The 25180-nt window shown below is 35.2% G+C and overlaps 2 protein-coding genes across 3 annotated transcripts; one reads left to right on the top strand and one right to left on the bottom strand.

Moving 5' to 3' along the window:
* The first annotated feature begins 523 nt into the window (after window positions 1-523).
* Window positions 524-12222, top strand: zrsr2 (zinc finger (CCCH type), RNA-binding motif and serine/arginine rich 2). Of its 2 annotated transcripts, XM_087273383.1 has the most exons (12): window positions 524-693; window positions 790-869; window positions 1196-1268; window positions 1357-1465; window positions 3194-3320; window positions 3461-3504; window positions 3633-3733; window positions 3819-3934; window positions 5105-5318; window positions 5504-5559; window positions 5650-5759; window positions 10223-12222. In XM_087273383.1, exons 7-12 carry the CDS (start codon window positions 3710-3712, stop codon window positions 11152-11154), a joined length of 1452 nt encoding a protein of 483 aa, XP_087129509.1. In that variant the 5' UTR covers window positions 524-693; window positions 790-869; window positions 1196-1268; window positions 1357-1465; window positions 3194-3320; window positions 3461-3504; window positions 3633-3709; the 3' UTR covers window positions 11155-12222. The 2 variants fall into 2 exon arrangements, with proteins under 2 accessions (XP_087129509.1, XP_087129508.1); XM_087273382.1 differs by lacking the exon at window positions 3461-3504 and having other exon boundaries at window positions 3194-3280; window positions 3695-3733.
* Window positions 12223-16048: 3826 nt separating this feature from the next.
* ap1s2 (adaptor related protein complex 1 subunit sigma 2) lies at window positions 16049-24488 on the bottom strand. The gene is made up of 5 exons (NM_205558.1): window positions 24443-24488; window positions 23884-24062; window positions 21401-21509; window positions 17289-17426; window positions 16049-17203 (listed from the first exon to the last, which is right to left on the bottom strand). Exons 2-5 carry the CDS (start codon window positions 24060-24062, stop codon window positions 17156-17158), a joined length of 474 nt encoding a protein of 157 aa, NP_991121.1. The 5' UTR covers window positions 24443-24488; the 3' UTR covers window positions 16049-17155.
* Between the last annotated feature and the right edge of the window lie 692 nt (window positions 24489-25180).

Below are 25180 nucleotides of genomic sequence, written 5' to 3'. Positions count from 1 at the left end.
TATCAATGCTATTACTATAATAATAATAATAATAATAATAATAATAATAATAATAATAATAATAATAATAATAATAATAATAATAATAATAACAACAACAAAATAATATTAACAAAATTGTTATTGTTGTTGTTGTTATTGTCGGTATTAAAACATTTTTGTTGTTGTTAATATAAATGTATTATTGTTTATTATAATTATAATAAACTAATAATAATTAAATTACTAATAGTAGTAGTCGCAGTGGTATAATAAGTGGTACATCATAATACATATAATAATTTTTTATCATTGTTGTTTTATTACTAATAGTAGTACAGTGGTATTAAATGTAGTATCCAGGGGGGACAACAACGGTGAAACAATAAACAACACCAACGATTTCATAGTTTAATTGAACATGTTCATTTATACGATCTGTCCAAATGAACCGACTCGGTAAAGTGAACTGACTTCCCACTTCTAAACTGAGCATGCCCGATCAAAAGCGGCAAGTGATGTCATCTTTGCGCGCGCGTTGAATGATTGGTGAAAATGTGTTGCGCTTGATAGCTTGTGCTGTTGTTGTTTATCAGCGATATGAGTTAAATAATGGTTTGAAATGACGGAGAAGGATTGTTGCTCGATTCAGACAGAGACACAGGACTCTGAGAACCGGTTGAATATGTGTGAAACTCCTTCTGTTGTACTCAGGTGTTGTATCAGACGTTTGACATTGTTGCTGTATTAAATCAGTCAGTATGGATGTGTTTTAATTATTTACAATGTATTTATTTACCAACTTCTTAGTCATAAACAACGACGAGCTGCTCTTAAACGAGAAAGAAGAAAAAGAAAACGCCAAGCGCTTGCTAAAATAAAAGAAGCAGGTAACTTATTTACACGGTTATTGACACGATTTAATTAGCTATTTTCTAGATTTTTTATTTTACTGTTTATTATATTATAGTAGTAGTTATTATTTCTGCACTACGTGTTAAAGTATTTTAAGTCTACAGGTTAAATATTCTAAGCCTCTTAAAATAAATAATATAATAAATAAATAAATGCAATCTCTCAAGACTGCATTTATTTAGTCTTTTAACGTTTATTAAAACAGTAATACTGTAAAATAACAATTTAAAATATTTTTTTGTGAATAATATAATCATAAGATTCAAAACCAATATTGCAACATCATTTCCCTACTTTTCAGATAACAATTTGCAAAATGAGGAACTTCAGTCTGAAGCTGAAGATGAGGACAAACTGAAGGTTGATGAGGAGAGGTAAGGCCTTACAATTTCAATTTAATTAGTTAATATCAGTTGGAAAAGATGGAAATATTTTGAAAATAATACTTTATTAACAATGCAGTGAGCGGTTACACCAAGAATGGATGGAAAGAGAAAGGATTGCGCAGGAAGAATTCAGGTTAAAGAAGGAGCGAGAGGATGCAGCACAACAGAGAAAGGAGGAAGAAGAGGTGAGCCTGTGATTGTAATGTGTAGTATATGGTTTTAATTAGGGATTCTTCGTTTACATTTAATGACTCAGTCGGTACTCGCCAATCTGGCCGATCTCATGAACCGATTGCAAGTGTTTGTTTATGAGTTTACAAGCAGAGGAAGAGGTGACAAGAATGTGTGAACAGGAGAACAGGGGTTCGTTCTTTGTATGTGGATTACTCAATTAGCTGGATTTGGTTATTGACGATTTGACACGATCCAGGATTGTTTTGTTCTTTAAAATTAATCCGAGAGTTGATGTCATTGCAACAGTTCTGGTAGCTCAAACCTGCTCGGGTGCAGGTTTATTTAATATAAACAGCATAAGATTGACTCATTTTAAGCAAAGGTGATACTGAAAGTATGTACCGAATGCTGATATTTTCTTACAGTAGTAACTTATAGGTTATATACACTTGGTAAAATAGTAAAATTAGTTTTAAAATATGTGTATATACATTTGTAATTTATAATAATTAGTATTATTTGCACGTGTAATTAATTACAGTGATTCACTTCAGCTTTACTTCATCAGCACAGCCGCATGTCAGAATAATTATAAAAGAAGATGCTTCAATCTCTGTTTGTGGACATTAAATCAGGTTTATTTTATAAAATAACATAACAGATACCAACACAGCAGTGGAGATTAACCTGTATCCTGTCACATTTGCGTGCAAAAACAGTGCAAAGCTAAGCGCGCTCTGTCTGTCTGTCTGTCTGCCTGTCTGCCTGTGTGTGTGTGTGTGTGCGCGTGCGTGCGTGCGTGCGTGTGTGCGTGCGTGCGCGCGCGTGTGAACTTTGTTACGATATTGCATGTGACTCATCAGTGCAACTGCACAACAAATACTCATTGGTAAAGTTCTTACTGTAGTATTTCCAACAAACGCTACGTGAGATCTTCTTCCTTTAAGTCTGTCTGTTGTCTAACGCAGCCGAGGGAGGAGATTAAAGCACGCGGGAAGGCACATAGAAACAGTAGGCGGGGAGGACTCGCCTTAAAGGCGCAGTACGACAAAATCACCCCCTGGTGGAAAAATGTATAAAACAGGATCTTGTAAAAGGTATAATGAAAAATCTGATGGGTGTTTTGAGCTGAAACTTCTAGGTGCCTTTTAAATAAATTGATAAGTGTAATTCTACAATATAATTTTGTAACACTTCCTATAGATATATTAATTGAAATGAGAAATTTATGATAATATATTTTTATAATATATTTTATATGCAGAGCACTTCATAAATATATCATTTCAATTAACCCTTTCAGGCTCAAATTAAATTTTAGAAACAGGCAAAATCTATGCTTTTAACTGTTGCAAATCAGCAACGCCTGCCTTGAGAGGGTTAATATTTCTATAGGAAGTGTTACAATATTATATTTGTGCATATACATTAGACTAATTCGTACTTAAGCCAGATCTGTAGCTAATCTAACAAAATAACTAACAATAATAATGGTCCAAAAATTAATAGCTCAGGTTTATATGTAAATGTGTAGTTTGTAATTTTTTTCTCATGAATTAAATGTATTATCTTTCTATTTCTAAAGATATTTGGTGACTAAAATATTTTTTGTTTAAATGCACCAACATGTATTACCTATATTCAGTAAGGAATGGATAAAAAATGGATATTATCAGAATGAGGTGTATGCTGAGCGCTGTACATTATAATCGACTAATGCTTTTTTTCTGTAAACCCAGCGGAAAATCAAAGAGGAATGGGAGGAACAGCAAAGAAAGGACAAAGAGGAGCGGGAGCACAAGGAGCAGGAGAAGAGAGAAAGAGAGGTGATCTCTGCACTGGGAGGATAAAGATGCTGATGTCTACATATCCTCTATCAGAAATCAAACATAAAGACTTGTTGATCATGATTTTACATGCACCCACACATGCCATATATCTGTTTTATATGTACATTGTGTGAATTTATGCAAAATTTTGTCTTCGTTTCCTTAACTAAGATTCACAAAAATGCTATATATGAAGCAAGTGTCGACTCCCAATGAAGAACGTATCTTTTCATGTCATTTGTAGTAATGAGATTGCTTACTGATTCCACAGCAGAGAACATATTCGCTGTAAAATATTACAAAATGCTGTACAAATGATCTGCCAGATTGTCTTAACCAGTTCTAACAGACATGTACTTGCACACCACAGAATTTCACCCGCCATACTGTGTATGTTTGCACCATTTATAGGAAGCAGTACAGAAAATGCTGGATCAAGCAGAGAGTCAGGTAACTTCTTGATTCTTGTTATGATAAAAAAATGCAAGTTTTGTATTTGCTCTTCTCATGAAAAGCTATCTTTTGTTGCATTTAGCTGGAAAATGGGGGACCCTGGAAAAACCCAGATGCTCCAAAGGATTACGGAACTGAAAAGGACAAGGCAAACTGTCCATTCTTCCTAAAAACTGGTGCTTGTAGATTTGGAGACCGGTAATTATTTATTACACGACTATATCACAAAGTGTTGACAGTCGAAATGAAATTTCCTGGTCAGGATTATGACGGATAGTTCACCCAAAAATGAAAGTGGTTCTTTATTCTGTTGAACACAAAAAATAATATTTTGAAGAAAGCTGAATTCTTATAACCATTGACTTCCATAGTATTACGTTTTCATACTATGGAAGTCAAAAGGTTTTCAGCTTTCTTCAAAATCTTTTTTTTGTGTGTTTGTTCAACAGAAAAAAGAAACTTAAACCAGTGTGGAACAAGTAAACAAGAGAATTTTCAGTTTTGGATAAATCCTGCAATAAATGTATTGTTCATTCATGTTAGTAAATACATTATGTAACGTTAACTAATGGAAACCTTTTGAAAAGTGTTGCTCAATAGCCTCCCTCACAAGTTCTAATCTAATGACAAACTTTCTAATGTAATATAGCAGTGTTTCTCAACTGGTGGGTCGGGTCGCGGGATCATTTTCAGTGGGTCGCGGAGTGTGTGGAAAAAAAAAAACAACAAAAATAAAGTTTTTAACTTATTTTGACTTTTATTTTGAAATGCGTGCATGATAACCCTATCGTTTGACGTGAAATTTCATTTAAATATAGCAACAAATATGTCAAAAATACATATATTGAGGACAAAAAAGACTTAAAGCCTCAGTGTGTCATAAGTAGCGAGGTGCTCTCACAAGAGAGCATGAAACCTTTTAAATTAAGATGACGTTTAGAAACCAGAAATTTTTTATTAACAGTTTAGTTTAGTTCATGGTAACTGAACCTTTCCTTACCCTAACCACAGTATTTGTCGTTTTTACTTTGTAATATTTCTATAATTTGATCCATTTTGTTAAATGAAAGCAAAATATTGTTTATTTGTAAGCCTTTGTGATTTTCTTATGATTTATCTGTCACTACATGTGTATTTTAACAAATAATTAAAAATTAATTATAATTCCTAAAATTGTATTATAGTTCCTAAAAATTTGGTTCGTGGCTTGATGACCATGTAAAAATTTGGGTTCCATGGTCAAACCAGTTGAGAACCCCTGTAATATAGCACAAACACCTATTTGTCATTGTAATAATATACAATACTAGTTTTAGGGGAACTATCCGTTTAAGATGATGACTTTTTTTAATACTCTTTAATAAACAGGTGCTCTCGAAAACATGACCACCCAGCATCCAGCTGCACTCTGATGGTGAGGGGGATGTTTGTGTCATTCGGGATGGAGCAGAGCAGACGTGATGACTACGACACCGATGCCAGTCTGGAGTACAGTGAGGAGGAGTTGCACCAGCAGTTTCTGGATTTCTATGAAGACGCTCTGCCAGAGTTCAAGAACGCAGGGAGAGTGGTGCAGTTCAAGGTAACTCAAATAAAAGCCTGAAAAACCTTCAACAAATAAAATCTCTCTTTATTTAGATGTTTCTTTAGATTTATCTCGTATGAAAGTCGTATTTTTTATTCTATCAGCTGCAGAAATGTAAATAAATATGTATATTTTTGTAAAATTAAATTGACAATGATTATTATTTGGCCATATTTTAATAGGTGAGCTGCAACTTTGAGCCTCACTTAAGAGGAAACGTTTACGTTCAGTATGAGACGTAAGTTCAGCATTATTATTTTGGAGATTTTTTTTGACAGCAGATTTATAAATGTACGTATATTTGGATATCTTTGTTTATATCCTGCAGAGAGGAGCAATGCAAAGAAGCTTTTGTGATGTTTAATGGTCGCTGGTATGCTGGAAGACAACTGCAATGTGAATTCTCCCCTGTGACTAGATGGAAAACGGCCATATGTGGTAAGGAAAATATTAGTAAGTCACACTTACAATAAGGTTCCATTAGTTAATGTATTTACATGAATTTACATAAAAACATGAATATTAAACAATATTTAGGCATTTATTAATTGTAGTTTGTGTTGAATTCAACATTTTATGACTCGTTTCCACTGATTGGTACAGTACGGTACGGTTTAGGTCGGTACGGGTCATCTTTATCAGGCTTGCGTTTACACTAAAAAGGGTACCCTTTTGGTGGGTGTGGTGTATGACAGTTTCAGTCGATGTAATTTTCGCTCGAGAAAATGTCTATAATACAGCTGAACAGGTCGTTCACGAATCATATGAAAGCAGACGCTTTTTACACATAAATACTTGTGTATAAATGTTTATTGCTAACTTTTCTATAAACAGGATTTGATCAATGACAGTGCGAAATAGCCTACTGTAACGTCTGCAATTATATTAAATAAATAAATGCCACATATATGAACACATACAGCCCCTTACAGTCTCCGAAATGTTACCAACTACAGAAGAACTACACACAGCAGACATTTAGTGCTTATTTAGGTTCAAAAACAAAACAAAATATAGCCTACAGTCAGTGAAAACCTCTCATCAGTATCTTTAATCTCCAGCAGCACATGTAGCCTCTGTTAGATAGTAATTCCATGATTCCGAGGTTATATTAGTCCAAAAGGTAATGATAATAGTTAAACATGGCAGTTTGGTCACGTTTGCTGAAAAATGATGTGCTCCTTTTTTTCCGGCTTCACTCTCGCGTTTGTCAGTTTCTGACAGGATCGGGTTTAAAAAGCATGTCAATAATCAAGCACACGTTGTTATCATTAGCTCAAGAAGTTTGTTGTTTCAGATATAGATGTGTGGTGAGCGCAAGCAGGCAAGTGAAACCACTCACGGTTCAGACTGTCTCGTAAAAAAAACTACAGGGCACATGGTAAATCTGCTCTTTTTTTTTGGCATTGTGGCTGTGCATCAAAACAACGACAAGGTTTGTTTGAGCGCAGGTCGACCATGGCTCATTGTTTTATGTATATATACGTTCACGCTGTAACAAATCTCTCGGCTGTGTATTTTAAACATGTCGGCTCTTTTGTTTTTATTCTGGCTTGTTGAGTAAACGAATGACGTATCTCTGTAAACCAATAGCGTTCAGCTGCGCGTCTAGTGGCTCGTTTCCACTGACTGGTACAGTACAGTACAGGTCACCTTTATCAGGCATGCGTTTCCACCACAAAGGGTACCCTTTTTGGTGGGTGTGGTGTATGACAAAGTTTAAGTCGACATCATGCTTGCTCGAATAAATGTCTACAGTAAGGCTGTACGGGTCGTTCACATATCATGAGCAGCACTTCTCACAAAACAGATGTTTTATACACATAAATACTTGTTTATAAATGTTTATCACTAACTTTTCTATGGACAGGAGTTGATTATAACTGCAGATCAATGACTGTGCAAAATAGGCTACTGTAACGTCTGTAATTCTATAAAATAAATACATAAATGCAACGTATATGAACACATACAGCCCCTTACGGTCTCCGATATATTTTTAATTACAGAAAAACTACACACATCATACATTTAGTACTTATTTGAGTTCAAAAACACACACAATATAGCCCACAGTCAGCGCAAACCTCTCATCTGTGTCTGTAATCTTCACCAGCACATGCAGACTTTGTTAGAGAGTCATTTTGTCATTCCCAGTTCATAATAGTCCAAAAGGCAAAGATAAACATGGCAGTTTGTTCATGATTCAGGTTGTTAAACACTTTTGCTCCTGTGTTTTGCCGGGTTTCTCATTTTTTTTCTGCACTTTACTCTCGCGCTTGTCCTTTTTTTTCTGAATGGATCAGATGACGGAGACACTTCTTCAATCACGTAACGTTACACGTTATTATCATCAGCTCAAGAAGTTCGTTATATCAAATATAGAGGCGATCGCGCACTCCCGGAAGAAAGCGAATACCGTTCGCACTTTAAGATGGGCTCGTAAAGCAACAACAGGACACGGCAGATTTTGTTCTTCTTTGCATTGTGTCTGTTCATCAAGACGACGACACGCTTTGTTTGAGCCCGGGTCATCCATGGCTGGTTATTTTATGCATATAGTAACGTTATATCTATGTAATCTCTTGGCTGTGTATTAGTACATGGCGGATCCTTTGTTTACATTCTGTCTAGCTCCATGAGCTTGTGACGTATCTCTGTAACCAATCAGCATTCAGCTGCGCGTGTAGCTCCACCTTTTGGTACCCTTTCTCGTTTTTGGGACCCTTTCGAAAGGGTGCCGAAAAAGTGGTACAGTACGGTTTGGTTCGGTACGGTATGCTTATTGACAGTGGAAACGGCCATTAAAGCGTACCAAACCAAACCGTACCGTACCACTCAGTGGAAACGGGCCATAGCTCTGCATTTTGGTACACTTTCTCGTGTTTGGTACCCTTCCGAAAAAGTGGTACGATTCGGTCCGGTACTCTTTTATGGCCGTTTCCACTTTCAAAAGGCATACCGAATCGTACCACTTTTTCGAAACCGTACTGCTCAGTGGAAACGGGCCATTACTAATGCATTATTAAAATCTAAATTTGTGCTTTTTAACATTCGTTTACGCCCAAAAAGAATCTGCACAGAAAGCCACAGATTTTTAGCCCATCATTAAGGACATTTATTCACTTGTGTAAATGCTTGTGAATTTATATTTATTCAGTTTTTAAATTAATTTCAGTAATATTATTGTCTAATATGAAAGTGCACATAGGGTTTATATAAAATGCAGTTTGTAAAGTGATGTTTTCTGTCTTTTAGTAGATACATTATATGAGAGACTTGCTTTGTTTATCAAATATGTTAATTGTATTTGCATCCTAAACATTAAATAAACATTAAGGTTTTTGTTTCATATATTACATTTTTTATTATGATATTCCCAGAATCATTCCAAATAAATCTTCACACATTACTTTCCATAAGTAACACATTTGGTTAATCAAAAAATGATTGTTATATATTACTTTTAATACTAACTTTGCATTCAATACATTCATGTTAGGAAATGCATTTTGTAATAGAGCTGCACAATATATCATTTCAGCATCAATATCACAATGTGTGCATTCACAATAGTCATATCAGCATATGCAATGTGGAGTTGCAATTATTATAGTTGATCAGCAATGAACAATGTACAGTGTTATTTTACATTTTACGTTATATTGATTATTCAATAATAGGGCCAGGACAAAATATTAATGCTGATTTATTGTGATAATTCCACCTGCGATGCATTGTTAATGTAGCCAAGTATGGGTATTTATTTAAAGGTACAAAAGATCTGAACTACTGTAATTCATCAGCCATGCACTGCTACCATTTACCACTTAGGTGACATGAGCTGGTGCTACTCATAATGTCGGACCAAACACATATCAATGTTGCAATTTTACAAAATATACATTTTGGTCCATAAATATTGGGACATCGACACAATTCTAACATTTTTGGATCTATACACTAACACGAGGGATTTGAAATGAAACGAACAAGATGTGCTTTAACTGCAGACTGTCAGATTTAGTTTGAGGGTATTTACATCAAAATCAGGTAAACGCTGTAGGAATTAAAACAGTTTGCAAATGTGCCCCCCACTTTTTAAGGGTCCAAAATTAATTTGTACAGAATAATAATCATAAAGCAAACATTCACTTTTTAATACTTGATTGCAAATCCTTTGCTTTTACTTTTGGACCCTTGACAAGTGGGAGGCACATGTGCAAACTGTTGTAATTCCTACAGCGTTCACCTGATTTGGACGTAAAACCCTCAAATTAAAGCTGACTGTTAACGCACATCTTGTTTGTTTCATTTCAAATCCATTGTGTTGGTATAAAAAAGGTAAAAAATGTTAGAATAATGTCAATGTCCTAATGTTTATGGACCTAACTGTATATGCTGTTTATAAAATGGATCCTATAAATTTGTGATGCATTTTCCCCCTTCATTTACAAATGTCATGATATATTGTGAATGGTTTTCTTCTGATATATCACTGATATTGTAATCTATCATAATCAGGGGCAAAACAATATAATAGTATTGTGTTACTGTACCTAAATATCTGATTACTTTTACTTTTTATTTTGAGCTTTTATCTTATTTATTTACACTTGCAGTTATTTGATTTACTCCACTACACTATTATTACAATCAATTGAAATGAATTATTTATTTTCAAATAGAGCTATTCAAGTCATCTGATGAAATTGCATTCATATCGCAATATATATGGGAGAAGAAAAATATCACAATGTCAGATTTTTCCAGTATCGTGCACCCCTAATATATAACATTAACTAATGGAATTCTTCCTCACAAACTGTTCATGTAATCTTATATAGCACAAACATCGTTGTATTAATATTTATATACATTTTTACACAATATATTCTCAGGACTATTCGACAGACGGAAATGTCCAAAGGGAAAACACTGCAACTTCCTTCATGTATTCAGAAATCCAGACAATGAGTTCTGGGAGGCGGACCGTGATCTCCACATGTCACCTGACCGCGGTGGAGGCTTTTCTGCTCGTCACATGAGTGGCAGAGATGGCATGTGGTCGCAATGTGGAAATAGCTCTGAACGATTCCAGCGAAGGAGAACGGACCGAAGGAGCCACAGCCGTGAACGGTACAGTTACAGGGGAAGGCGGAGTCGGAGCAGGGAGAGGCGAAGTCGGAGCAGGGAGAGGCGGAGTCGAAGTAGGGAAAGGCGGAGTCGCAGTAGGGAGAGACAAAATCGAAATAGGGAAAGACAGAGTCGTAGCAGAAGCAGAGAGAAAAGGAAATCAGAGAACTCAATAAGGAGATCAACGTCTCAAAGAGAGCAGTCTAGGAGGAGTAGAAGCCGTTCCCAAAGCAGAGATCGGTTGAAGCAAAGCGATTCAGCAGATTCTGAAAAAAAGATGTCAAAATCAAACAGTCCAGAACATGTGTCCAAAAACGGGTCTGTGAAAAGGAAGAGTCACAGGAAGGAAAGCCAAAGCCCAGAAAACACTGACCGGATGGATGCACATCACCACAAGCACTCGAAAAAGAGCAAGAAGAAGAAGAAGGGCAAGAAGAAGCACAAAAGAAAGAAGAGTAAATCACGCAGCTCGAGCTCGTCTGCAGGGTCTGATGAAGAGTCCCGCATTAAAGGATTTGAGGAAACACCGTCTAAATCACAAGCTTCTGTTGAAGAATGTCCAGCTGCTGCGTCCAGCACAGGTTCACCAGAAGCTAAAGGAGAGGCCACAGCCTTGGACTGTTGTAATCCAGAGGAAGAAATGCAGTCCACGGTAATAGATGCTCTGAAATCCGATAGCATCACACCATCTGAATAATTCTATCAAATAATTGGGTTTCTGTTGCCTTAAAACATTAGTTCACTCAAAAATGAGAACTTCTGCTATTAATTACTCACCCTCATGTCGTTTCAATTTCCTGAACACAAATTTGAGAAATCTGAGGCTCTCGCATCCTCTATAGCAGTGTTTCTCAACCTCATTCCTGGAGGACCACCAACATGTCATGTTTTGAATGTATTTTCTTTTTGTCTGTCACACACACAGGTCTTTCAGACTCTGCTAATGAGCTGATGATCTGAATCCGGTGTGTTTGTGTTAAGGAAACATGGAAAGTGTGCAGATCTGATGCTCCTCCAGGAACATGGTTGAAAAACTCTACTCTATAGACAGCAACTGTTCAAAAATGGTTAAAGTTCAGAATAAGAACCAAAAACATTAGACGTTCTCTTAAAATATAATTTTTGCTGCTTGTTCACACTACTTATCTACATAATTCTTTTTTATATTTTCAGTCCACTTAATAAAAACATTTATGCTAACTTCATCAATTTGTGTTAGGACAGCATGAAGGAGTTGTGGGGAACCCAGAATTGTTTTACAGTGTTTCATGTCACTTCAGTTTTTCAACTGTAATCCATATGAAGCTTCAAGAGCAACAAAACTGTAAATATAACTTCGTTAGTCTTCTGTCATGCATCAGTTTGTTGGTTCGTGTTAACTCTAGTCTATACTAAATATTGCCAATAGAGTCTTATTCTAGGCGCTTTAAAGGACTACAGTTGAACCACTGAAGTGACATGGAGTGTTTTCTGGTTCCTTATTTATGTCCGGACTGTTGATGTCTAAAGAGAATCAAGGAGCACTCTGATTTGATCTAAAATATGTTCATTTGTGTTGTGAAGATGAATGAAAGTCTCAGGGGATTGGAGCAAATGGGAGTGAGTCATTATTAAAAGGGTCTTCATTTTTGGATGAAGTAACTCTTTAATGCAGCTGATGTTATTTTAGTTTGCATAACTACATGGCTGGTTTTCGGACTCCTCTGATAAATACTTGCCTGTACAGTTGTAATTAAATTTAGTGTTTTTTAAAATGTTGTAAAAAGTGTCGCAATCGTCTTTTTGTTCATTTTCAGTGGCTTTTTTTTTTCTTCGAGATTGTCATGTACAATGATGAGTCGAAAGGTTACGACCAGTCATGGGAGAACCGAATTGATCATTAATTAAATGGACGTAATGGCATCAGATGCCCTGTAAGACAACAACAACCCATTGAATGGAGCGTGATGATGCTCTTAACAATGTTACGCTTAGAAACCCTGGGTCCAGCAATTCATGTGGATGTAAATTTGATACCTTGCTAAACATTGTCGGTTTTTAATCTTTTAAAGACATAGTTTAGTGTTGACCTAGGGGGTATTCCAGAAAGCAGGTTATGTGACATACTTGGAGACGTTTAAGGATATCAAGCAGATAATGTCAGATTATCCTAACTAAGATCATTTTTAGGGTAAGTTGCAGTTGCAATTTACGCTCTGACTGCTTCAGAGCAGGTTAAGTTCATCTTAGGTTTAGTTCACCTCTGAGTTGTTGAATGTTTCTTAATGAATTTTAGAAATTTTCAGTACAACCCTATTATTAAATTAATAATTTGTACTGGTATTTATTTATTATAGTTTTTCCATAACACTACTTGAAGGGCTGTTCTTAAGACTGTCATGCAACTTTCATAATCATGACACGGCACGTCATGAATGTAAATGAGATTTTTATTCATGCTTATAACATTTTAAATTCAAATATGACATAAACAAATACATCACAACCTGTTTTTGTCTGTCATGACAGCTTGACATTACCAAGACAACAAAACGTGTCATAAATCTGTCATAAACATGAATGTCATGATGCCATTATAAATGTCATGAATTCTATAGCAGCATTGTTAATCTTTTTCTTTTTTTTTTTTACCTCAGCTTCAGTGAAACAAGCTGAATTTGTCATTACATATTAATTACGCACATACATATTTGACAGAGTAATGACACTTAATGAGACATTTTAGTGACAAATACACTTTGTTCCACCGAAAACGTTATATTCATGACTATTATAATGGCCTAAAGACAATCATGTTTATGACAGATTTATGACAAGTTATGTTGTCTTGGTAATGTTAGGTTGTATTTATGTTAATTTGTCATAACCATAGCATGTAACATAATTACAACTGTCATAAGCAGGCATAAAATCTCATTCACATTAATGACAAGTCATGTCATGATTATAAAGGTCTAATGAACATCCCTTCATGTAAAGTGTTAACCATTTTTTGATTAAATATATTGCTTTTGTAATTTTTTATATAAATATAAATCACCTTTAAACAAATGGTAGACCAGCCATTTTTGGCATGTGTAGTTAGCATCTTGTTCCCAATAAAAAAAAAAAAAACTTTTTTTGAAATGATTTAAGATCAAGGCTTCAAGATAATTCTAATATGGCAGATAAGCCCTAGTAATAACACGCCATTTAAAAGAAGAAGAGGTGTGGCACTTTACTTTTTGACATGTATTTCAATGGGGATTTATGATATTATTCGGTATATGGAAAGTCTTTTGTGTTCAGGGCTAACATACTCAGAGTTGACTGAATTATTCCTAAGACTGCTTTTGGATCTATCATACTTTGTGTAAGCAGGTTTAGGGTTAATCAACCCAGAATTCAACATTATTTATCCATTCATTCATTTTCCTTTGGTTTAGTTCCTTATTTATCCGGGGTCACAACATCAGAATGAACTGTTCCAGCATATGTTTTTAGCAGCAGATGTCCTTCCAGCCACAACTGAGTACTGGGAAACACCCATTCACACACATACTCCTACACTACGGCCAATTTTAGTTTATGCAATTCCCCTATAGCGCATGTCTTTGGACTGTGAGGGAAACCGGAGCGACCTGCAGGAAACGCACACAATCACAACATGCAGTCTTTACAGAGAAATGCCAAGTGGTCCAGCCGGTACTCGAACCAGTGATCTTACTGTGAGGTGACAGTGCTAATCACAAAGCCACCATGTCGTTGGATAATGTGTAAGTAAATTAACTTGCTTTATAGAATACATTCAAGCTCTCCAAATTCTCCAGATTTCAATCCAGTTGAACATCTGTGAGGTTTGCAGGTCAACAAGTTAGATCCAGGTGGTGCAGTGGGTAGCGCAGTTGCCCCACAACAAGATGGTCACTGGTTCAAGCCTCTGCTGAGTCAGTTGGAATTTCTGTGTGGAGTTTACATGTTGTGTTGGTGTGGGTTTCCTCCGGGTGCTCCAGTTTCCCCCACAGTCCAAAGACATACGCTATTGGTGAATTGAATAAGCTACATTTTCCATAGTGTATGTGTGTGAAAGAGAGTGTATGGGTGTTTCCCCGTGATGGCTTGCAGTTGAATGGGCATCTGCCGTGTAAAACATATGCTAGATAAGTTGGCGGTTCATTTCACAGTGGCAACCCCTGATTAATAAAGGTACCAAGCCGAAAAGGAAATGAATGAATGAACAAGTTAGATCCAGAATAAATCCACATTATGATCTACAGAACGATAGGGTGTTCTGCCAATACTTGAAGCCAGATATCACAGGACACCTTCAGGGGTCCTGCAGAGTTCACTCTTCAGCGTATGTGATGTTTCGGCTCATCTGTGTGCGTCAGAGTAAAACATATTTTTGTAAAGAAATAAAAATGTAGGATAGGGACAGGAAAACATTTTAATGTGAGCTCAAATTCATTAAAGGGGCAATTCACTCAAAAACAAAAATAATGTCACCCGTCCAATGTTTCATACCTATTTGAGTTTCTTTTGAAGATAAATTGAAGAATGTTGTAAAACAGCCACTGGCTTCCATAGTATTTTGTGTTCCTACCATTGATTCAGATCAATTCATCTTTATTTTTATAGCGCTTTCACAATGTAGATTGTCAAAGCAGCTTCACAGAAGATTATAGTGATTTGAAACAGTTTCAGTTCAGTTCAGTGTGGTTTAGTATTCACTGCTGAGAGTCCAAACACTGAAAAGCAAATCTATCGATGCGCAGTTCTACAAATCCCAAACTATGCAAGCCAGAGGCAACAGCGGTGAGAAAAAAAAACTACCAATTGGTGAAAGTGAAGAATAAAAATGCGCATTTCTGATATGGGCATAAAAAAATATAAATGCGCTGATAAATAGCACCATGGTGCTCACGGCAATTTTGATTCTTGGCTCGAGGTCCTTTGCTCCCAATACTTTCCTGTCTGTAACCTCCACTATCCTACCCACATTTAAAAATAAATCCTAAAAGAATAATTTAAAAGAAAAAATGTGTATAAACTACAATGAAAACACTTTTACCAAACAAATTACAGTATGAGCATTAAAAAAGTCATGTGGTTTTCTTATGAGACAATCAGGTGACAAACCAGCAGACTGAGCACATTGTAAAACATCTGACAGTGTCTCACACCATCAAACACCGCTACGCACTCATTCCGTGTCGACATACTGTCTCCTGAGGCACAAGTCAGTTATTAAATAAAGAAAAGATTCACGCAGCTGCAAAATCAATTTAGTTTACTTTTGATATTTGGCCAGTTAATTAGGAAGTGACGATTTTGTTCTGTTTGACTCGTTGGATGGAAACACTATTCTCTAGGTTATTTTGCACATCTTTCTTGCGATATTTCAGTTTTGTGCACACATTTAATTCGCATTGTTAGATGGAAACAAAGCTAATGACTGCCACCCCTTATCTTGTTTATTTTTTACAGAAATAAAATCAATAAAAGTTTAGAACTACTTCATTATATCTTTGAGTGAACTATCCCTTTAAGATGCATTTACAAAACAGTGACGTTTCATTTCATGCTGAAGCAAAGAATAACTAGTCTGCATATTTAATTATATTCTTTATTAGTAAGATATTGCCAAAGATTTGGACAACATGCTGCAATCATCTGACTTTTATTCTTGTTTATATAGAGCTTCAAAAGACACGTGTCCTCAACAGGACGTCAGAGAATCAAAGTCAAACAAAATAAAGATGAATTTAAGGGAAAAAGGCATGAAGATGGTGGAGAAGATTCTTTGGCATTGAAAATAAAACAGTGGTTCAAAGGGCATAGATCACCCCAGAAATGAAAATTTATTCAGTTTATCCATCCTCAAGTGCTTCCAAACCTTTATGAGTTTCTTTAATCTGTTGAACACAAATAGAGATATTCTGAAGAATGCTAAAAAGCCTGTAACTATTGACTCTCATAATAGGAGAAACAAATACCAAGTCGAAGGCTTTCTTCAAAATATCTTCATTTGTGTTTAAGAAGAAATTCAAACATGTTTGGAACAAAATGGAGGATAAGAAAATTTTCATTTTTGGGTGAACTATCTCTTTAAAAGGCAAATACCAATTATGTTTACAGGAATAAATTATTACAGTGTTTTTGGTCAAGAATTTACTAATACTGTTGTGTTTACTTGTGCCTTAGTTAATACAATTTATCCCTTAAAAGTCTAAGTGTTCAGCTTACATTATCTATGGTTCCCCTTTGAAGCGAAATAAATGGTTTGGTCCGTAACACTTCAGCAAATCTCAGTATAGAACTGCTGACTTGGAACTACAGAGAGTTGCATAAGTTACAGTGTGAGCTGGAGATGAGTGTTTTAAGGCAGCTGAAGGTGAGAGGTAATGTTTGAAATCAGAGAAGATGGAAAGTTGTGGGGATGCTAATGCTAACGCTAACCTTTGCTACACGCATTCTAATCCAAACAGTCGAACGCTATGGGGAATTTGCATAACTACTGAGATTAATATTTCCATGTGCTCGATTCCCTCAGATGTTTGGCAGTAGAAATACAAGAGTCTATATGGGTAATGCTGGAAGTGTTGATTATGTTAAACACTACTTTAGCCTGCAAGCTAACCTAAAATACAGACTTGGAGAAAATGCCCACAGAAAAAAAGACAGTAAGATGCGTTTGGAGTAGGATGTGCTCTCGACATTTATGTCAGTCCAATCTCCTCCAGAACACTACGTGGTGTCTCGGCTTCCTGTTAAAGATGAGAATCAGATTTTAGTTTATATCTTCACTAAATAAATCCAAGATTCAGAACAAGCAGTGTCTGTGTTTCTCACCTCCTGCAGCATGTCCGCTTGCTCTATGGCCTTTAGAACGTTCTTCTTCGATGTCTCTTGGGCTTCACCGCCCAGTATAAACTCATCCAGAATGTAATAGGCTTTCTCAAAGTTGAAGATAATGTCCAGCTCACACACCTAGTGTTCAAACACAAAAAGCATCACAATGAGCACTCGCAAGAGTTTTTTCAAAGGATCTATTGGTCATTAGCTACTATGTCTAGAATTTGAAGTAATATTGGGTTTACTACTGGATTGTGAGTTCTCCCCATGTTCCAGTGGGTTCTCTCTGGGTGCTCCAGTTTCCGCCACAGTCCAAAGACGTGGCATAGATGAATTGGGTAAAACCTAATTAAGTGGCCATGGTGAATGAATGTGTGTGAATGAGAGTGTATAGACTTCAATGTGGTCATGTCATTGGCTCATGAACATTTCCTGCTTGTTATCAAACTATTTCATAACTGTAGCAAGATTTATTCATAACCTTATGTTAGAACAGCTATCATAACATTATTTATCAATATGTGGCTCTTTTTGGATTCTCTCTAAGCTATAGAAATTAAAAATGTCAATCAGGAAATACATTGGGAACATTGTTTTTGTTTACATCCCTTAAAATGGTCTATAGGTGTTTCCCAGCACTGGGTTGTGGCTGGCAGGGCACTCACTGCATAAAACATATGCCAAAGTAATTAGTAGTTCATTCTGCTGTGGTGACCCCTGATTAATCAAGACTAATCTGATAGTGAGTGATTCACATGGGGCATCAGCGTCAATGCTTCCCATTCACTTTGAATGGGTGACGTCAAACATTGCCGAACTGAATTATGGATTTGCGCTCGCTGCAGAGGTTGGGAATTTCTCAACTTTAAGCGCTTTGGAAGCGTCAGCCAATCATGGGTGCGTTTCCCAAACAACGGCATAACTTGTAGCTTAACTATCATAGTATGATGCATAGAACGATGCAGGGACGAGTGTTTCCCAAAACCGTAGTTTCTCTGTCACAGATCTATCGTTTGACCCATGTTAAGTTATACTGCAAAACGCCCATAACGATGCTTTAAACGGGGTAGAGTAACTACTAAGAAAAACCCCATAACTTTGTGCAAAAAATTGTTTTAAATGCATACACTATTTTTAAAAATTCCATTAGTTTTTGTAAAAACATGCACTTTTTCCCCATATTTCATATTAATTGAAATATATGTAAATGACACATATAGGACTTATACATGTTTCCTTTACAGATATTATTGAGAATATTCCATATAAAATCACTTAGCTAACTCATATTCTAATCTCATATAGAAATCATATAAATCGTTAATGGTTGTAAGCCTAATTTACAGTAGCCTATTTATTAAGAAATAAAAAATCCTACTTAATAATAATAATAATATTAATTTCCCCAATTTCAGTTAAACAGAGAGATTTTTTCAACACATTTCTAAACATAATAGTTTTAACAACTCATCTCTAATAACTGATTTATTTTATCTTTGTCATGATGACAGTAAATAATATTTTACTAGATATTTTTTCAAGACACTTTCAAGACAGCTTAAATGGGCTAATATATTAGTCCTTAAAATGGTGTTTAAAAAATTCAAAACTGCTTTTTTTTTTAGCCAAAATAAAACAAAATATGACTTTCTCCAAAAGAAAAAACATTATCAGACATACTGTGAAAAATTCCTTGCTCTGTTTAAAATCATTAGGAAAATATTCAAAGGGGGCTAATAATTCTGACTTTATATGTATGTATGTATGTATGTATGTATGTATATTGTTTCACAAGCTTTGGAGACGTAACAGCCTAAATTCCACTTTTAAATAAAAGGGCACCTATAGCTTTCATAATTAGCCACAGCTGAGTTTGAAATGGCATAAATGTTTTTAAAGTGCTTTACGAAGGGAGCGCAATTGTAAACATGAAGATTGCTAAAAACTGAACTGTAAAAATACTTTGAAAGCATATTACACTTAAAAGAGATGACTTTATTGTACTTTTTTTAATCATTGCAAGATTAATTTATAGAATGTTCTAAATTAATAGGGCCTAGGGGTTATAACAGGGAATAGAACACAAGCAGAAACTATGCTTCTAATTACAGCTCTAGAGGTGTAGTTGCAAGCATACAAGTTTGCCACGCAGTTTGCGAATGTTCATTGGAGCAATGGATTTGGGAAACGGCAAATGTCTGTAGCGATGGAACTTGCAGCCTTAGCTAGCTAACGATGGTTTTCGGAAATGCACCCTAGATCGATTTATGCAAATAAGACGATTGCATCTGCCCCAACTTCCGACAGGCCCTCCATCAAGCGTTGACGCTGATGCCTCTTAAGAATCTACCGTGAGTGAGTTGGGAGAATAATCATCTACATGCTTGAGCATCACTTGCAGTATTTCAGAGGGGTCAGTACTCGATCCAAATTTATTTTTACTTTTTATAATTTATATTAGTAATATGTCAAAAATAGTAATGTTATTTTAATTGCAGATGACAAATATTGTTCTGTTCTTGGGGAAATTTAAAAGTTATCAGAGACTATTAATTTTGAAATAAGCAAACTAAAAAAAGTGGTTTGATAGAATTATCATTCGTTCAATAATTTTTTTTTCTGGGAAACACCCATACATACATACATGCCCTTATACGATCCTGCCAATTTAGTTCATCCAATTCCCATTTACCACGTCTTTGGACTTTGGGGGAAACCGGAATACCCGGAGGATACCCACGCGAACACGATGAGAACTTGCAAACTCCACACAGAAATGCCAACGGGCCCAGCTGGGACTTAAACCAGCAACCTTCTGGCTGTGAGTCTACAGTGATAACCACTGAGCCACCTCGCCACCAAAATAAATTATCATTATATGTAATAAAACAAAATGTATGGTGTTTAGCAAAAATTTTAAGAGTATTCTAGTTCATATACAAAAGAAATGGTATAGATATCGAAAGAGTTTGATGGCGATTCTATGGATGTAAAAAGAATAAAGAAAAATACATTTGTGGGGTGATAATAAATAATAAATTAAGTTGAAAATCTCACATAAATCCCGTACATAATAAACTAAAGTGTCTCTGTTTTGAATAAAGGAACCACAAATCACTCCACATAATTTATAGTGCAATAATATTAGCAGATTTCAATTATTGCTCAGAGGTTTAGGGCAACATATATAAATGTAGATTATCATCATTATCGATGCTGAAAAAAAGAGCAATACAGATTTATAAAATTGGCTATGGAGATTTCTTTAATCAAAGATAATAAAATATATTTATTAGTTTCATTTTCAAACAGCAGAAATAAAGTATAAAAGCAAAGAATAATTTGCTTCCTGTTAATATTCAAAATGGTTTATTAATGAGGAGGAAAGGAGTGATTTTAGGAGAGAGTGTAAACATCATCTTTTCATTTTTGTATTTCTGTGTGGAGTGAATCTGTGGAACAGACTAGAGCACAAGCAATGACCGAGTTTGACTTTGTTCAAAAAGCAATATAAACATATGGTTTTCAGAACGGATATGGAAAAAGAACAGATTTGACTGGCGTTTCTACAATAACAGTTGATATACATGTGTGAAAGAGTGTATAAGATAAGAATGAGATGACAATGATGGAGTTATTTGAGGATTATTGTTGTGATTATGGCTTAATGTAGATTAGTATGAGTCGGACTAAATTCCTAGATATTCCAAGAATTCCTATTCGGACATGAAAAGGTTAAAATTGTTTTGTGTTGTGTTGTATTGTGTTGTATTGTAATATTTAGCTTTTTTACTAATACTATTGTAAGAATTTATTTTCACATCTTTGAAATGATGTCTAAGTCTATGTTATTCAAAACACATTGAAGTTATTTAGAACAGATTGCCTAGCTCAAATTTCCTTCTGTTCATCAAACAAGGCTAATATCTGGCTTCAGAAAGTTTGGAATATAGCCATATGGATGGTTTTATTTAAAGCCCTTATGGTTTTGGAGTTTGAAACAAAACAAGGATGAATAAATGATGTGATTTTAGGGTGAACTGCTCATTTAACATCTGATAAACACCAGCTGCTCGAGTCTGAATAGCAAATATTAGCAAAAAACTCACACTGCCAAAATACTTGTCCAGCAGCTCCACGTATCGGTGGATGATCTCCAGAGTTATCAACTCATTTTCCTGGTCCTCCACAGCACAGCAAAAGTACAGGCTGGCATATCTGAAATGTGAAATAAAGCTTAACTTACTGTACAACGAAATCAAAAAGCCTTTTTTCTGTTCCTCTTTTAATCTGACCGCAGTGCAAATCTGTCACTTACACACCATCAGAAAGAAGATAGTGTTGTTCTGAAAAGATATTCTTTTCCACTTTCTTGATAACATTTAAATAACGTTACAATGTGGCTGTTGCTTTCTTATACACTGTAATCCAATTAGTATTGGGCAATCCAATAAACAAAGTTAGGAGTTGACAGTAAAAATTTTACTTTTACTTTTTTCAACTCAACCATTCTCAGGCTTTACATGAAATTACACTTTCCACATATAAACTTCAGAATAGTCAGGATTTAAGAGTCAAATATCTAATTTATTTGCTCCAAAATAATGTAGAAATCATTACAGACAGATCTACATTGAGATTTAATGTCTAGATTGCTTATAATGCTGTAAATGCTTTGGAATGACTTAACAATGTTGTTATATTTAAGCAATTCCATGCAATTGTCAACCTTGCCATGACAAAATGTAAGTTTTCACCAAAATACTGAAACCATTTGTTGTTTTTTGTGTGTGTAAGCAAGTATTTTACAGCTTTTTCGAAATACTCAAAACTTTCTCTGTCCATGTTTTTAAACAATTTTATTTGATTTACCAAAGTCACAGTAATGACGATTTCACATTGGTCACATCCATAATAGAAAGGATCTCACATCCATAACAAAGCTTTTACCGCATAAATGCAAAAATATTCAATAAAATAAAATCAATCATGTTTGTTCTATAGAGAGCCAACTCTTATCCTTTTGAATAGCATTATTGTTTTTGGGTTGTGCAGTTTAATTCACAGAATTTCTAAAAAACATGTTGTAAACTGCAAACTTGCATACCAGGCCCGTAGCCAGGGGGGGTTCGGTGGTTCGAAAGACCCACCCCTCAATAACAAAGGTCCAAAATTTGTTCCATACATGAGCTCATGTGTCTTATTTTGACTGCTATGCCATCATAAATAGTGAAATTAATCCATTAAAAAAGGCTTTAAGACCAAGCAAAATGCTATGTTCAAATTAATTTGAAAAACTAATATGGCTATTTTTGTTATCCTTGAATTTTCAATCAAATCAAATGTACTTTTTTTTACAGGAGAGGCTAGAAAAATTGTGAAGCTTTTATTATTATTATGTTTTAATTTTTTAATATTCAAATAGCCAAATTCTGACTGAAGATAGTTGAATGTTCTGGCCATTTTGTTGGCTAAGGCAGTTTTTTAATTTAAAACTTAAGCAGATTCCTATTTTTTTTCTCTAATGATTTATGATGTAATAAATTTGTATTTTAAAATAAGTATTTATTCATTTTCTTTATTCTAAATCTTTAGGAAATATTTTGGTACATTAAATGTTTCGTTATGATGATGATCTAATAGGCAAATCCAGCTAAAAATAGTGCTTTAATTGTCACTAAAATACAGTTTTTAAATCTCATACATTGTAAATGGGTTGAGTAACTGCAAAGAAGGTCCACATTTTGAGAAAAAGAACCACTCCTTATAACAGGCTGGAATACTTTTTTGGTCACATCTATAACGCATGCTTATTTTCCTCATTTAAAGGAACAAAACATGTTTACAGAAAATTTTTTTCTGATTTGTATTTTCTGATAGATTAACTCTAGTTAGTGGTTCTGGAAAATATAAACGGATAATGTAACATACTTTCTATGTAAATTTATGTTTTGAGTTTTTTTTACTGCAAATGTTACATCCATAATGCTGGAATTGATCATTTATAGTCATATTGTATATTTTTTAAATCACAACAATTCCATTTACAATTGTGCCTTTTTTTACTTTCTGCAATCTTCAAATACGTTTACAAATCTAAGGTTTGTAATGGTTGTGATTCTCCTCATTGCTGGTTGGGTTGGTAGATGTTTTTTAATTAAATCAAATTCAATGTATTTTAAACTATCGTTACAAAGTAAAGTAAATATAATAATCATACACAGTAAATATGTATTTACTTACGTTAACTAATTATATGTCAACATCACATTCTTGTCATTTGAATTGCTGAATACAGTTGAGAGAAGGTCAGACTCCCTAAGTTGGGGCGGACCATGTTTACCGCTTCAAAGGGGTCCTACTTACATTTAAGGTGTTAAAAACTTGCCCCTTGTCTTGCAAAGACAACTTCATCTCATTTAATAGTTTATCAAATATAAATAGTATATATCACAACACAAAAACAGCGTAACGTCAGTGCCTGTAATGCGTTTGAAATAATCAGTGAACACCCAAGTCTACCGAATTCATGGAAAATGCCAAATACAATGTATCTGTAGTTTCCTCCATGCGATGCAGGTCGTTTGCCAACCTTTTATAGACGATCTTCAAATCCCTCCATTCCAGGAAGCTGCACATTTTAGGTTTGCGTGCCAGCACCATCTGAATGACCTCACGGGAGATTTTCTTCTTCTGTGTGTCAGACAACGGCACGTACCATTTCTGAAGCCGCAGCTTTCCCTGCCTGCTAAAAAGCAGCATGAACTGCATCTGAAAACAAGAAAACAAACAAAAAGAGAGTCTTAAACCGTGTTTGTACGCTGTATCACCGTAAATGCCCAGTCAAGTCAAGTCCAAATAGTACTTAGCATTTCCCACCTATTCATACAGGAAACATTTATCATGTCACCTATTTCAAAAAGTAATTTCACATTTGACATGAACCAAGCGACGCACTGTCGTGTTGCGTGAATTACTTCTGTTTGTCGTGACAAAGAAGGAAGAATCGCGTTAGCATGAAGGCTGCGGCCGCTGTAAATGTTACATATTTCAACTACACACACACATTAAAAAGCCATGTGTGTTTGCTCAAGCAAGTCCGAAACATCTGTAATCGTCCATCAATGCAAGAGATAAAATGTTGCTTTTACCTTCAAGTTTATTTTACACTCGTTCCCGTGAGCAGCATGAGCTTTGTGGCTGATGGCAGTAAACGCAGATGTGAGGAGTCCCGTTACATGGACGCATCATCGCCCTTTTGCTAGATAGCTGGAATCGCGTCTTCTCATTGGCTCACAGACTCACCGATGACACTCTGTATTGGTCCACACCCGAACAGGATGGGTGAAGCTTTGAGACGGAGGTTTTTTATGCAGTGATATTGATCATGAAAATGAATCTGTGGGGAGAAAAAAGAAACACACACACACGCACACGCACACACAGTAAATAATTGGACACATTTATATGATCTTAATTTTAAAATAGTATTTTTATTTCTGTTTAAAAATTACAGAAACTTATTAAATGCAATTTTTGGCATACATTTACCCAAAAAAAAACTATTGGACACTCCAATCATCTATTACCCAGACTTATGTCTTTTTTTATCAAATTTTATCCAACCAGATCCTATGGAAGGTCGTTGGGGCCAAAACATATGCAGCAAACGCGTTAACGTTGGTACGTTTTAACACGTTTTTTTTCAACTAGTCATATTTTTAAAGCCATCCTTTAATAAGTTCTCCAACCTGATCATTTTAATTGTATAATGTAATTTAACTTGAATCACAATAAATGTTTTGCAGTCAATGATCTGTAGCAGATATTTTGTGTTATGAAAGGCATGTTATGCAGGAATGTTATGTTTGATGGCCTGGGACATTATA

Source organism: Danio rerio, chromosome 11, assembly GCF_052040795.2.
Source record: "Danio rerio strain M-AB ecotype USA chromosome 11, GRCz13ab, whole genome shotgun sequence".
NCBI lineage: Eukaryota > Metazoa > Chordata > Actinopteri > Cypriniformes > Danionidae > Danio > Danio rerio.
This window is presented reverse-complemented; position numbering and strand designations above follow the sequence as displayed.